Raw genomic sequence first — 12,595 nt, forward strand, 5'->3', positions numbered from 1 at the left:
ATGCATACCCACGCAGTCAGGGCCAAGGCAAGGGCCATCGCATTCCAGTGCCATGTCCCTTGGCAAGTCATAAGCAGGGCGGCCACTTGGACCACTCCCTCTGCTTTCTACAAGCATTACTGTTTGGGTGCCAGCTATAGATCTGACGCGGCTTTCGGACAGGCGGTTCTCAGGAACATATTTGCTTAAGTAGGGTCTTCTCTCCACCCTGGGGCTACATTCAGTTGTAATCGCCCATGCAGTATGGAGGAAAGGGGACGGGACGTAAGAGTAATTATAAGTTACTCACCGTAGTGACTAACATACTCTTAGTCCATAGTCCCTTTTCCTCCATACATCCCACCAACCCCCCCCACCCCCCCTAATAATACTGGGGTCATTAGGCAATGTTAATTCTTTTGTCGACGCGTCAATGGGGACTGAGGTGTGGCGCCGGAGGGCAGAGTCAGGGCAGCGCATGCTCCCTGGGCCGCACCCCTGCGTGCCTCTAAATTTAAATGGGAATAAGGTTTTTTCTGGTGAAAAAGGTTCTGTCTCCCATCCCTTGGAAGGGACGCCCATGCAGTATGGAGGAATGGGGAATATCGACTAAGAGTATGTTAGTCACTACTGTGAGTAAATTATAATTTCATAGTTCAATGTTGCCATCGCACAGAAAGTACCTCAGGTTCATGCTAGAGGACATGCACTATCAGTAAAAAGTTCTCCCCTTCGGCATTGCCTCAGCCCCAAGGGTTTTTACAAAGGTACTGGCAGTAGCAGCGCCTCATCTGCTCAGGCAGTCCATTCCCATGTATCCCTACCTCAGCGACTGGCTCATAACAGGGGACTCTTACGGAACGTGCCTAGCAAACACCCAGGCGACAGTAGATCTCATGTTCAGCCGGGGATTTTCTATCAACAAGAAAAAATCAAGTCTGGTCCCCAGCCAGGTCAAACAGTTTCTGTGGGCCCTGATTCGGACAAGACTGGCTAATCTTCCCCTCCAGCGAGAGGGTTCAGAACATGCTATTCATGATTACAGTGAGTAATGTATGTCATATACGTCTAACTATAACAGATCTTTTCTGCTCTGCCGGGCTCCATGCACTACAGCTGTTGGGCTACTGAGATAAAGCTATACTCTGAAAGTTTTTGTGTCTTAGTAAGGTATACTTCGAATGGATTGTGTTCTCCCACGTATTCCTTATCTTTGACAAATCCACTTCCATCTTGCTGGCCTCGGAAAAAATGTTCACAGTAGAGGGCGCTGCGCATCGACGTCCCTCGAGTCGGTGTCCCTCGAAGGCCTCTGTATCGGTGCCGACTTCACCATAGGTATTAATAGTCTCGCGCAGCATCTGTTGCTCAGTTCCGTTTTTCCGCGCTTCGTGAGCCTCGGAGACGCAATGCTCGGTTCTACACTGTTGTTCGAAAAATCTTCGAAATTCATCGAAAAATCTAACGTTTCTACGATGGCATATTCGTCCGAACTATCGATGCCACGATCCGGCTTCAAAAAATTTCGAGATTGTGGAAAGAAGATGTCTCTAACGGATCCTCACAGGATCTGTTTGTGGTGCCTGGGATCAGAGCATCAGTGTTCGGAATGTGAGGACTGCATGTCCATGACGGTAAATGCCTTTAAGGAGCGTAAGGGGAAGTTAGAAAGAGGTAAGGCTGTTAAAACATCTACCCCTTCAAAATTATCCTCGGCTGAGTCGAGACATTTGTCTCCTCACCGTCAAAAGAAACATTCCCGATCGAGATCTCAAAGCGGTTGCCATCACTCTTCGAGATCGAGACACTCTAAGAAGAGGCGTCATAGATCTCCCTCTTCCTCAAATTCCCCGGAAAGAGTCACCTGCCCCACAAAACACAGCTCTCTGACTAAGTGGGAAGAATTTTGTAAAAAAGATGCTTAGGGTCTTCGAGAAAGCGGCCTCGACCCCCTCGGAGATGCCTAGAGGTGATACCCTGGGTGAAAGACCTGAAAAACAAAAACACTGCGAGTCGTTGAACCCAGCAAAAATCCTTGAGCATCATGAACCCTCGAGTAAAGTCAAAATATCGGATAAGGCTGCGTCATCGACGCCATCGTCGAAGGTACCTTTGACGCACAAATCTGTGTCATCAATGCCGTCGTCGACCCCATTGAAGGATACATCCTCGAGGCCTCAAACCTCAACTACGCCTCGGACACCATAGGTGTCGAAGGTCCCAACCAAGGCGTTGAATGGCGTCGACAACTTCGACAACACCGAGTAGGATTCCGGTCCTCTCGAGTACATAGAGTCCCTTTTCGATGTTTTCGACGCCTTTTACGGGTTTGTCGAGACCTACGTCGACAACCACAACTTTTTCACAAGCAGTAAGCACCAATTTGGCTCCTTCTCTGGAAATTGGTTTTACCCCTTATCCAAGATCTGATTATTTCAGAGCTTCATCCTCTATATATGAGGAAGGGGAGGACTCTGACAATGAGAGACCTTTTGGGTTACAAAGAACAACAGTACCCATTCCAGAGGAACTAATTTCAGAAGAAAATAGATTGAAAGGTCTACAAGAGTCTTTACAAGATGCGAGCGGCATAGATACCTCTCCAGAGGCAGAATTTGCTAGATCAGAACCTGGAGAACATGCATAAATACCTTACAGGGCTCTTGTGGCTAGAATTATGCAATGTATGGGGTGGACTACACCTGCACCCTCTCTCCCGCGAGATGATCTTACTGATATCTTAGATAAAGGGCTCCAAGAGGACCCTATTGTCCCTTTTCATGCTGCATTGCAGAGGAAAATATCCGAAAATTGGGAGACACCTGCAGTTATCCCTGCAGTAAATAAAAAATCTCTCTGCTAAATACAGAGTTTCCACTTCAGACACTGAATATCTAAGCAAGCACCCAACACCAGAGAGTTTAGTAGTGCAGGCAGCAACGTCATCAAGTAGTAAGTCGGCATACACCACTATACCACAAGAAAGAGATGAGAATAGGTTTGATGCCATGTCAAAAAAAGTATTTTCGGCGTGCAGTATTGCGCTTAAATCTATCAACGCCACTTGCACCCTAGCGAGATTCAGCCACACCCTTTGGGAGTGTGCTTCATCAGCGGCTGACTGTCTCCCAGAAGGGGAGGAACGAGAAGAATTCTTGATCATCAAGGATGGGAAGGATGCGATGTGTGTGTCCCTCCAAACAGGCATCGACTCTGCTGACAGCATCAGCAGAGCCATGGCGGTGAATACCACAATCTGCAGATTTGCATGGTTGTAAGAAGTCTGGTTTTGCTCCTGATGTGCAGGCCAGACTTCTGAATATGCCCTTTGACGGCACTTCTCTATTTAGAAAAAAGGCTGATGACAGCCTGGAGAAATTACAGACATCAAAAGCAGCAGTAAAATTGCTTGGGGCTGCAATCCGGCAAACTCCAAATCACCCCACAGGTACATCGTGCAGATGGAAGTCCTTTTGTTTTTACTCCGCATTCGGAAGAGGCAGAGGACAGCTAGCTCAAAGGGGCCAGAGACGATTCACCCGTGGTGGACGGGTCAAAGGTACCAAGCCCGCATCAGCAGGTGCTACTTTACCCTCAGCATCTGCGTCAGCTGCTTCTAAACCCCTCCGAGGTCTCCCCTCACAAGACACCAGTAGTAGGCAGGTTAACTCAACATCTGACAGAATGGCAGGCTATTACGTCAGATGCTTGAGCATTGGAGACAGTTGCTCAAGGTTACTGCCTACCTTTGGTACAAACTCTTCAGAGCCATCCACCAGGGAACAACTCTTTGAAGTTTCCAGACCCGCTCCTTATGCAGGAGATTTTAGACCTGCTAGAGAAAGGTGCCATAGAACCGGTACCTGCAGCGTAGAGGAACAAGGGTTGGTATTCCCCTACTTTCTAATACCAAAGAAGGACAGAGGATTGAGACCCATCTTGGACTTGCGAGAATTGAACAAATTCCTCAGGAAAGACAAGTTCAAGATGTTAACCCTTTCTCAGATCCTTCAGGCCCTCCATCTTCAAGACTGGTTGGTATCTCTAGACCTTCAGGATGCTTACTTCCATGTTTTAATTCATCTCAAGCACAGGAAGTACCTGAGGTTCGCAATTGGCAACTCTCATTATCAATTTCGAGTTCTGCCATTTGGGCTGACTACCGCCCGAGGGTCTTTACTAAGCTAATGGCGGTTGTGGCTGCAAGTCTAAGGAGGGAAGGGATTCACGTATACCCCTACCTGGACGACTGGTTGATCAGAGCAGTGTATCCAGAACAATCTCAGATTCATCTAGATTATGTAACCATTTTCTCCACAAGCTGGGCTTCTCCCTCAACTTAAAGAAGTCACACATGATACCATCACAGAGACTCTAGTTCATTGGAGCAGTCCTGGACACATCCCTGGGGAAAAGAATCGCCACCAGAGGTGAAGGCTCAAGATATTCTACAGATGATCACCATATTTCAAAAGGACCAACGTCTACTAGCCTTCGACTTTGAGGTTGCTCTGCCTCATGGCATCCTGCATTTTCCTAGTGCCAGAGGCTCCCCTGAGGATGAGATCTCTCCAGTGGGCGTTAAGGACCCAGTGGTCACAATTCTCAGGAAAGATGTCAGATCTCCTACTAATCCCAGACAGTGTAGCTCGAGACCTTCACTGGTGGGCCTGTTGCGAGAACATCTTGAAAGGAGAACAGTTTTGGCAACCATGGCCGGAGATAACAGTAGTCACGGATGCCTCACTCACGGAGTGGGGAGCCCATGCCAACGACTTGACCATCAGCTGTCTTTGGTCTCCATCGGAGTCCAGACTACACATCAACCTATTAGAGCTGAGAGTGATCAGACTAGCGCTGAAGGCATTCCTACCATCAGTACAGGGCCATGCACTACCTCAACAAAAGAGGGGTGTGGGGGTCACTTCCACTGTGCAGAGAGGCAATGCAGCTCTGGTTTTGGGCAATTCAAGAATGAATCTCTCTATCGGTTGTTCACCTAGCCGGAGAGAAGAACTTGACTGCGGACGCTCTGAGCAGGCAGAACACAGTATTGCACGAGTGGGAACTAGCTCAGGAAGTCCTTCAAGAGATCTTCGCCCTTTGGGGAAGCCCTCAAGTGTATCTGTTCACCACCAGTAGCAACCGGAAGTGCGATCAGTATTGCTCAAGGTTATTTCCCCCGAGAGGAGCTCTAGGGGACGCGTTTGTAGTGGATTGGGAGTTTCCACTTCTCTACGCGTTTCCTCCAGTTCCCGTCATTCCTCAAATGATCAGGAGGTTGAGAAGATTCCGGAAACCCATGATCCTAATTGCCCCGGATTGGGCCAGGAGAACGTGGCACCCGGATCTTCTAGACATGTCCATTTGTCTTCCGCAAAGAGAGGATTTTCTCTCGCATGAATGAGGTTGGGTTCTCCATCTGGATATCGGGACCCTCAACGCCTGGTTTCTGAAAGGCTGAGATTAAAGGATTGGGATCTCTCGGATGACGTAATGGAGGTGTTGCTTTCAGCCAGAAGGCCAGCAACAAAAACTTTATACCGCTGCCGTTGGAACAAATTTTTCAGCTGGTGTAGAGAAAAGAATATTGAACCCTTTTCATGTAGTACACTGGTGGTGTTATCTTTTTTGCTATATAAATTCAGGTCTTCAAGTTGGCACAATCAAGGGCTACCTCGCAGCCCTGTCAATCTTCTAGCGCACTGCCGAGGAGCCTTCATACTTCAAATTGCCCTTAGTGATTCAATTTCTGAAAGGGTTAATTAATGTTTTCCCCCCCAACTCTTTTTAAGTTCCAATGTGGGACCTAAACCTAGTCTTGAAATTTCGAACCCCTTCATTCCTGTTCATTAAAGTTTCTCACTCTTAAAACAATCTTTCTAGTGGCTTTAACTTCGGCCAGAAGAGTGAGCGAATTACAAGCTTTATCTTGCAAAACTCCACATACAATCGTTCACAAAGATAAGGTTGTTCTACAAGTGGAGCCGAATTTTCCCCCAAAGGTGGGCACAGAATTCCACATCACACAAAAGATAACCTTACCCTCATTCTATCCTCCTCCCCATCCAGGGAAAGAGAAAGAGAGATTGCACAGGCTGGATCCAAGTCGTGCCTTTAATTTTTACATTAGCAGACTTGCGAGGATTAGGCAAGCAGACCAATTGTTTGTGGGGTATGCAGGGCACAAATTATGTTTACCTATTACAAAACAAACCATTTCAAGATGTATTATATTAACCATTATAGAGTGCTATAAATTGGCAGGGAAAGAGCCCCCTCAACATCTCAGGGCTCATTCAACCAGGGGTATCGCAGCCTCTTCAGCTCTCCAAAGAGGAGTTCCAATTAAGGACATGTGTGGCTGCCACATGGTCGCCTGCACACACTTTCACTAAATTCTACAGTCTTGACTCTAGCCAGGAGATGAAATTTGGAAAAGCTGTATTGCACTCTGTGCATCTTTAAAGGGAAACATTTCACTTTACTCCCACCTCCTCTATATACTACTGCTATGGGAGTCTATGAAAGATAAGGAATACGTGGGAGGACACAATCCATTCGAAGAACAAATTACCAACTGAAACGTTCTTTCAACTGGATGTTCCTCCCACGTATTCCTTATCGCCCCTCCCATCCTTCCCCGCAGTAAAACTTCTCTTGTAATTGCAGCCTACGCTCCTTCAAGCAAGACAGCACCTAAAAACAGAACTGAGCAACGGACGCTGCACAAGACTATTTATACCTATGGTGACGTCAGCGCCGATCTGGAGACCTTCGAGGGACACCGACTCGAGGGGCGTCGATGCGCAGCGCCCTCTATTGTGAACATTTTTGCCGAGGCCAGCAAGCTGGAAGTGGATTTATCAAAGATAGGGAATACGTGGGAGGAACATCCAGTCGATAGAACGTTACAGTTGGTAAGTAACTTGTTCTTTTCTGTTTGATTGGCTTGATTGCTTGAATAATGCTGATCTTGGGATGGCGGTGGGAGGCTCTTATAGTGACACATGAACATGGATGTTATCATATATGATTGAATGGTTCTGTTTTGAGTTATCATGTGAATTAAAACTCATTTAAAAAGTGTTGGAAAAAATATCAAATTTAAAACAGTCAGTGGACACATGAGCAGAATGTTGGGTTCATTTGGTTACCTTTTATTAATATGCCCTACTCTGATTTTAGCAAATGGTCAGTGGAGTTGGACGTTATATCATAAGCTACGCATTTGTTCTTTGTTGCCCTGATTGTATATATTCTCTAATCTGTTCTAGTTTGTTCCTCAGAGTTGCATATATCTATGTATTTATTTCATTAATTAATGTGGTCATTTATTTTACCTTAATCTCTTGCAGGAAAGGGATCGGTATGCCTACAAAATTCACCTTCCAGAAACAGTAGAACAACTTCGAAAATTCAATGCAAGAAGGAAATTGAAGGTAAAGTCAGAAAATGGTATAATACACATTCCATTTGTTTGCTTTGTGTAGCGTTTCACTCTGGTACAGCCACTAAAACAATGAGAGCATTCCTGATTATTCTGTATTCCTGATTATTCTGTTTCTAAAACCTGGTAAAATAGGTACACAGTGTGATTCTTGCCACATTGAGTGCTTTACTCAACCTAGATGCTAAAGTGTATTCCAAGATCTTGCCTGTCAGGTTGATGGAGGTTCTTCCGTGCCTCATAGGGCCGAACCAGATATGTTTTTATAAACAACCGCTGTACTCATGATAATATCCATACAGTTATAAACATAATTGAAATTGGAAAATGGAATTCAACTCCCTTGACACTGTTGGCTTTAGATGCCAATAAAGCACTTGCTAGGTTAGATTCGGGCTTTATTCATTTAACGTTGCAAACATTTGCTTTTGGGCCCAGGTTTATTGGTTGTATGATGTCAGCTTTTCAGAACCAAATGACAAAACATTGAGTCAATGGTTATTCTTGCTATATAATATGTACATCTACAGGGGGGACCCGCCAGGGATGACCCTTGCCCCTGTTAGTCTTCACTTTGCTTTTGGAATGACTAGCTAGGAGACTAAGTTTAAACCGCTTACTGTGTTTTCGTTGCAGCCTTTTTAAATGTTAACATGTTCCCTGTAGTGTTTTTGACGCTGCTGTTTTCACTGCATTTTTGCTTAAAATAAATGTGTTGTGTGTTTTGGTTAGGGGTTTGTGGGGTGGTGGGTGGCAAGGTGAGGTGGTGGGATGGGTTAGAGGGGGTTCGCAGGGAACCACCCCCCCATTATAAAAAATTAATAAAGTGGCAAAAACAGCTGCAGTGTAAACACACAGGGAAATTCATTTAAATACTGAAATTCAAGGAATCTGGTTAATTCAAGAGGTGCACAAGGCCACCTTCTATGCAGATGAATCATTGATAACTATGACCAATACTCAATCATCTGACCGCATTGTTGAACAAAATGTTCAATTAGCGATACATCAGGCTTCTTGATAAACTTAACTAAATCAATGGGACTAAATAGTTCAGAATCCCCTTATAACTTAAAATATTTCAAGCAGAAATGTTTCAGTGGAGGGAAAGAGAGCTTGATTACTTGAGTATTAAGCGACCACTCTCTATACAAAATTGAGTTCACTCTTATAAGGAATTCAGGGAAGACCTGGTGAAATGGGAAATCCCAAAGTATCATGGTTTGGTCTTATTATAGCTTTAAAAAAGAACATAATCCCTGCATTGCCTTTCTTTTGTTTATAAAATATCAGCATCATCCATTTTAGTACTTCACAACCAAATTCTGAAATTTATACGGGCATGGTGTCAACCAAGTATTCAATCAGATCTCCCATTCGAAAAATGTGTTTTGGTCAGATTGGGTATTACCCAAATCAACCACTATGATAGACTGAATCCCAAAAGGGGAACACTTCTAGTACTCTTACGTCCCGTCACCTTTCCTCCATAATGCATGAGCGTCCCACGCTAGGGACGGGAGACGGAACCTTTTTCACCACAAAAAACCTTCTTCCCTTTAAAATTAATGGTGTGCAGGGTTGCGGCCCAGGGAGCATGTGCTCCCCTGACTCTTCCCACCGGCACCACTCCTCTGTCCCCTTTTCTGCGTCAGCGGGAACGGGCCGATTTCACCAGCGTTCCTGGGTTTGGCTTCGGCCATGTAACACCACACGCTCTTCCCGGATAGTTTGTTCTGTCTTATCAACCAGTTATTTGGTCCTCTGTTGCCACGCTTCTCCCCAACGCATGTCGACTTCAGAAGGTGTCCAGTCTGCGTGGGGCTCTTCGCTACATCCGATTCCCCACGCTCTTTGCCTGCGCTGCCTTTGCTTTGCTGTACTGCGTGCAACGCACTTGCATCACGTGCGCTGAAGAACTAGCTAGGTGGAGGGAGCTCTTCGAGAAGTTGCCTCCAGAGGACTTGAAGGACTTCCTCAGATATAAGTCGAGGCCTAAGGGAGGGCCGCTCTTTTCCAGTTCACCCCGCAAGGTTGACTCCTTCCCAAGGAAATGCCTGAGCGTGAGGGACCTCTCCGGTTCTAAGACCAGCACTGGTAACAAGGCTAGTTCAGCTACCAGCCGCCAGGCCGAGGAGTCCGTGTATCCTTCCGTAGGCAGTGTTGAGGGACTGCAAGGTTCATTTACCGGGTCTACACCCTTGTACCGGCAACATGGCCGAGGGGGCCCCTGCACGCAGCTCTGTCGGCGACACTGCAGAGGGCGACACGCCTCCCAGGCCTCGGCCTGAGGTGCAGGGTAGGTCTTATGCTATACCGTCAAGAGTCCTGGAGGATGCCAAGCCCAGCGAACCAAGCACCATGACTTTGGCACATGGCATGCAGCTTAACAAGATGTCCGCTGTGCCAGACAAGATGGCTGCTCGTCCGATACTGCACTGAGAAACGGAGCAGGTGGGAGAACAAGTTACAAGGTGAGACTGGTGTCACCCAGGTACGTGGCCTACAGCTTTATCCATCAGCATCGCAGGGCAGGTTTACCCTGCAGTCAGCTTGACGGACCCAGCAGCCGCCCGATATCCCGTCAATATCACCTGCCACCCCACCGGCCTGCGAGGACAGGTTCTTTGAAAAGATCCTCACGCTCATGAGATCTCCTCAGATGGGGGCCATCCTTAAGGATGTGACCAGGGACATGCTTCCTCCGCTAGTCCAGCTCACGGCCGAGGAGTCATTAGATCCTTCCGGAAGCAGTGCTGAGGCACCGCAAGGTTCTTTTACCGGGTTTACACCCGAGGGGCAACGCCCTAGTACCGGCCTAATTTCCAAGCGAGCGCCTGCACGCAGCACTACCGGCAACACTGCTGAAGGCAATACGCCTTCCAGGTCCCAGCCTGTGGTGCAGGGGTAGGTCTTATGCTCCACCCATAAGAGTCTTGGAGGAGGCCGGGGACCAGGGTGCCACGCACCACGACTTGAGCATGTGGCACGCAGCTCGACAAAAGGGCCAAGATGGCCGCCCGCAGGGGATAGACGTTCGGGCGAAGCTCCAGAGTCCCGACACTGGGAAATGCCCACCACCCAGCTACAAGGACAGAAATAGCTGCCTCGCGACTGTGGAGCAGTGGCCCCGGCTCCTTGCGGTCACCCGACTGAGAAGAACGGAGTACGCACAGAGTGACACGGAGGCTCTTTCCTGGCGGCTGCCGCGGTGTAGGTGCGTAGGAGCGGCTGAGGCGGCCCGGAGAACTCGCTGCAGCCCGGGAGTGCGGTGTCTCGCTAAGTGCCGAGCCGCGAAAGGAGAATCCGCTGCGAGGGCCGGAACTTCCCTAGTTTTATATCGGAGGAACCGGCGAATTGCGGATCCTGAGGTGAGAGGGTCGGACGGGACTCCAGCGACACCCGGAGTGACCCGAAAGAGGCGCCGGTTGACAGCGGTGAGCAGGGGCGGGAAGCCCGGCGGAGAGGCAAGCCCCGGGGGCGGCGCGCTGCATGGGGCAGAGCTGAGAGGGAGCTGGAGGTGCATACCCGTGCCAGCGGCGGTGTATGCAACGGGGAGTGAGGGAGCAGCTGCTCACGGGCCTTGGACAACAAGAAGCGGGCCCCAGCGGGAGTCACATAAAGTAGTGGGCGCTGTGGCAGTGCTTCGCCTGACCTAGCCGGGCCGGCGTCGAGGGACCCGCTCTCGGTGGTAACATCATTGGTGAGACGCTACAGATGAGCAGAGCGTGACCCGTCAGGGGGAGTCTCGGAGGACCCCGGTGGTGACTTAAAAGTGGTGTGGTGACCGCTTGCCTGACCGGGGTGCTGCATAGGGTTTGCATAGCCCTCGGTGCCCCCGGGCACTGTTTGCCCCATCAGAAGAGACCTCAAGAGAGGGGGGCCTATCCGCTGCGGCAGGGCGCCATTGGACAACTACCGGTGCAGTGTACACCACCTGGACCTCCAAGGAACCAAGCTGCTGCATAGGGAACTGGGTAGCTGGAAACACGAATTGCTGCAGAAGGGACGGGTAAAGTTTCCCCCGAGAGAGTGTGCAGAACTCCCCCTGCAGAGGTGAGGTCTGGGGGACACGAGGAACCCGCAGCGGGGTTGGGTCCGGCACGGAGATGGCGGCGAAAGTGAAGGGGAAGAATGCGAGGGCAGGGCCAGCCTCAGGAGAGGCCCCAGGTACCCTTCCTACCATATGGCCACTGCAGGAGATAAGGGAAACAACTAAGATAACGAAGGAGGACCTGCGGAGAAGTACCTCGCTGCCCAAAGGGGAGGATTCGGCTGCGATGTCCCGGCAGGATTTTAGGGGGGAGATGCACGCTCTGCAGGCCAGCCTAACGAAGACCTTTCAGGATCAATTCCAGCTCCTGCGCGCCGACCTCAACTCGGCCCTAGGAGAGATAAAACAGGAGCTGCGTCAACAGGGTGAGCGGACGGACCTGCTGGAGAAAGGGCTGCAGGAGTTGGACAAGGAGGTGACAGCCAACAGCGAGGCAATTGAAAGAATGGACACAGCCACACACAACTTAGAAATCCAGATGGAGGACATGGAGAACAGGTCCTGTCGAATCAATATAAGAGTCAAAATGCTACCAGAAACCGTTCAGGACAAAGACCTGAAAGGGGTGATCCAATCTATTTTTGCAGCGATACTGGGAGTCTCCCCCGCCCGGACAAGATTGAACTTGATCGAGTTCACAGAGTGGGCCGGGAGGGCACAGGATCAGAGCCAAGGGCTAGAGATGTCCTGGCTGCATTCACTAGGTATGCCCAGAAGGAAGAAGTCCTACGGGAAGCAAGGAAGCAAGAGCCAATCATGTTTCGCGAGCACCGCATTGCGCTGTTCCAGGATTTGGCAAGCAGCACCCTAACGAAGAGGCGCCAAATGGGACCGGTTCTTAAAGTGCTCAATGAAAAGGGTGTTAAATACAAGTGGACCTTCCCATTTGGATTAGTGTTCGAGTGGGAGGGGGCTCAGAGGTGGATCACTACAGTCCAGGAAGGGGCGAGCGCTCTGCGTCTGGATTTGGACGACATCCCCACGGGATTTAGAAAGCAGACCACAGCTGCCGGATCAGGATCACGGCCATGGGCCTGGATGACAGTGGGTGAGAAGAGAAGGAGGATGAAGCCCAACGAAAAAACCATCAGGAGCAGTCATAAGCAAAGGGC

At 49.1% G+C, this 12,595-nt stretch overlaps 1 protein-coding gene across 10 annotated transcripts in view; it reads left to right on the plus strand.

The window, feature by feature from the left end:
* Positions 1-12,595, plus strand: part of CASK (calcium/calmodulin dependent serine protein kinase) — a 2,777,982-nt gene that overhangs the window by 1,427,152 nt on the left and 1,338,235 nt on the right. For all 10 annotated transcript variants that reach the window (XM_069636511.1, XM_069636508.1, XM_069636509.1 and 7 more), the window contains exon 9: positions 7,338-7,421. In XM_069636511.1, coding sequence (XP_069492612.1) covers positions 7,338-7,421 — 84 coding nt within the window. The remainder of the gene's footprint in view (positions 1-7,337; positions 7,422-12,595) is intronic.

This window comes from Ambystoma mexicanum, chromosome 7p (assembly GCF_040938575.1).
Source record: "Ambystoma mexicanum isolate Mex_15411 chromosome 7p, UKY_AmexF1_1, whole genome shotgun sequence".
Lineage (NCBI taxonomy): Eukaryota > Metazoa > Chordata > Amphibia > Caudata > Ambystomatidae > Ambystoma > Ambystoma mexicanum.